This window comes from Chaetura pelagica, unplaced genomic scaffold, assembly GCF_000747805.2.
Source record: "Chaetura pelagica isolate M959 unplaced genomic scaffold, ChaPel_1.0 scaffold327, whole genome shotgun sequence".
NCBI classification, from domain to species: Eukaryota; Metazoa; Chordata; class Aves; order Apodiformes; family Apodidae; genus Chaetura; species Chaetura pelagica.
Genome location: NW_009953911.1, coordinates 308569 through 310673, shown reverse-complemented (window position 1 = coordinate 310673; position 2105 = coordinate 308569). Strand labels below are relative to the sequence as shown.

Genomic DNA, 2105 nt, shown 5'->3' with positions numbered 1-2105 from the left:
CCAGCAGCAAGCGGCCGGGCAGGAAGCTCCTAGCAGCGGTGACAGGCGGCGGCACACGGCAGGAAATGGCAGAGGCAGGCTGTGTGTGGAGACGACCGCCCCGAACACGAGGAGAGAGCGAGAGAGAGAGGGGCGTGCCGCGCTGCCTCTCTCATGGGGTTTTTCGGCGCCAGTTTTGTATTTCCGGGCTTTTCAGCCAATCAGACAGGACCTAGTCCTGCCCCTGCTTCCGGCCACGGCTCCTCCCCTGTAGCAGCTGCCCCCCCCCCACACACACAGAGGGGTTTCAGCACCACGTGGAGACGCCGTTTTAAGTCAGTTTTGTCAGCTGACTCAAAGGACATTTCATGTTCGTGTAAGGAAATACCTGGTCCTTCACAAGAGGAAATGGCACCAAACTACCACACAGGAAGTTACACCTCAACATGAGGTTGGACTTTGATGATCTTCAGAGGTCCCTTCCAACCCCTATGATTCTATGATTCTTCTAAAAAGTTCCATTTAATTTCTTCTTGAGGGAGGAGCTGCCAAGAACTCTGCTTGTGCTACTGTAGGTAAAGCAGTACGTAAAAGATGAGCCAGAAGCTGAACCATCACTCTCCTCTGCTCAGCAAAACTCAGCTAGGTTATACAAGGGAGGTCAGCCAGGCCCAGCTCCAGAAGAGTGCAATGAAAGTTGGCAAAATTCAAGGAAATTAGTTGGCAACAATTATGAAAGTTAATTGAGTCTACGGCATTAGTATATAGGATAAGGTACTAGGACGTGGTTTCCTAAAGGGAAATGCTGCATTATTCTAAGACCTCCCTATCAGTCAGCCAGGCAAAATTAATTTTTTAGAATAATCTTAGACAAATCATGCTTTGAATGTCACATAAATAAATTGCATATGATATGTAAAGATGCAGAAGAATGAAGCAGTGTTCTAACTGGTAAAATATTAATTATTAATATAAGGGGTACATCCTCAGAGATCATATTAATTATTTTTTGCACATGTTAATTGTCTGATAATACCTACTCTAATAAGTATTACAGGTCACACTTAAAATTTATTTACATAATATGGACTCATAGCCATTATAACCCTGGGAGGAGTCAATATAAATGCTGTAAAAAATGATGGCTTGATGCTGTAGTAGAAGAATGGAGCTTCCAACCTGTGCTTTGTTGCTTGTCTGCCAATGGAAATTGAGTGTAGCATTGCCCTATTGCTTATATATGACATTACTTTTTAATAATTTACAGCAACCTAGCATAGGGAGTTGTTATGAGGATTAAGCAAAAGGCATGAGCCACAAACCATACTTCCGTATTTGTGTTGATGAAAAAAATTTAAGGTCTCTTTCTATTGCAGAAAGGAAAAGTTAAGCAATGTGTGATCAGTTATAACTTCTCAGTATGAGATTACCTTTCATACAGCCATTGCCATAGCGAGTATATTCAAGTACTATCTGTTATGTATTCTGTATTTTCCCAGCTGTATGTATACCTCAACCATAGAGAGAGAAGTAGGTAATAGAGCCTGATGTCTTCCTACCGGTGAGAAATAAAATAGTATGGGACAAGCTTTAGTGACTCCAGCCTTGAACATTGAAGGAAGCAGGAAACAGTGATTCTAGGATTGTATAGTTACATGCAGAAGTAGCAGATCATTGATGTTTCATATATGCCTGAATTGTTCTCTTACTTATGACTCAAGGAAAAAAACACATTACGGTGTGTCTGGAAGTAACATTTTTCTTTCAAAATCAAAATATTTCCAGAGTAAACTGTGGTTGCATATGCCTTGTAATAATTTTAAATACACCAAGTACACAGTCCTTAGCTAAAAGTTTCCTTTTCTTCTCTTTTCTTTTCTTTTCTTTTATTTTCTTTTCTTTTCTTTTCTTTTCTTTTCTTTTTTTCTTTTCTTTTCTTTGTCTTTTGAAGTCTATTGATCCCGGTCAGCAGTTCACATGGGAACACTCTAACCTGGAAGTAAACAAACCAAAGAATAGATATGCGAATGTAATTGCGTATGACCATTCTCGTGTTCTACTCTCAGCAATAGAAGGTAAGGAAACCTTTAAAGTTAAGCTAATTAAATCAAACACTCCAGTGTTAT

The 2105-nt window shown here is 40.2% G+C and overlaps 1 protein-coding gene across 1 annotated transcript in view; it reads left to right on the top strand.

Moving 5' to 3' along the window:
• The window catches only part of PTPRD (protein tyrosine phosphatase, receptor type, D), a 300216-nt gene that overhangs the window by 229577 nt on the left and 68534 nt on the right, over positions 1-2105 (top strand). The window contains exon 27 of the mRNA XM_010001485.1: positions 1931-2054. Within this exon, the coding sequence (XP_009999787.1) occupies positions 1931-2054 (124 nt within the window). The remainder of the gene's footprint in view (positions 1-1930; positions 2055-2105) is intronic.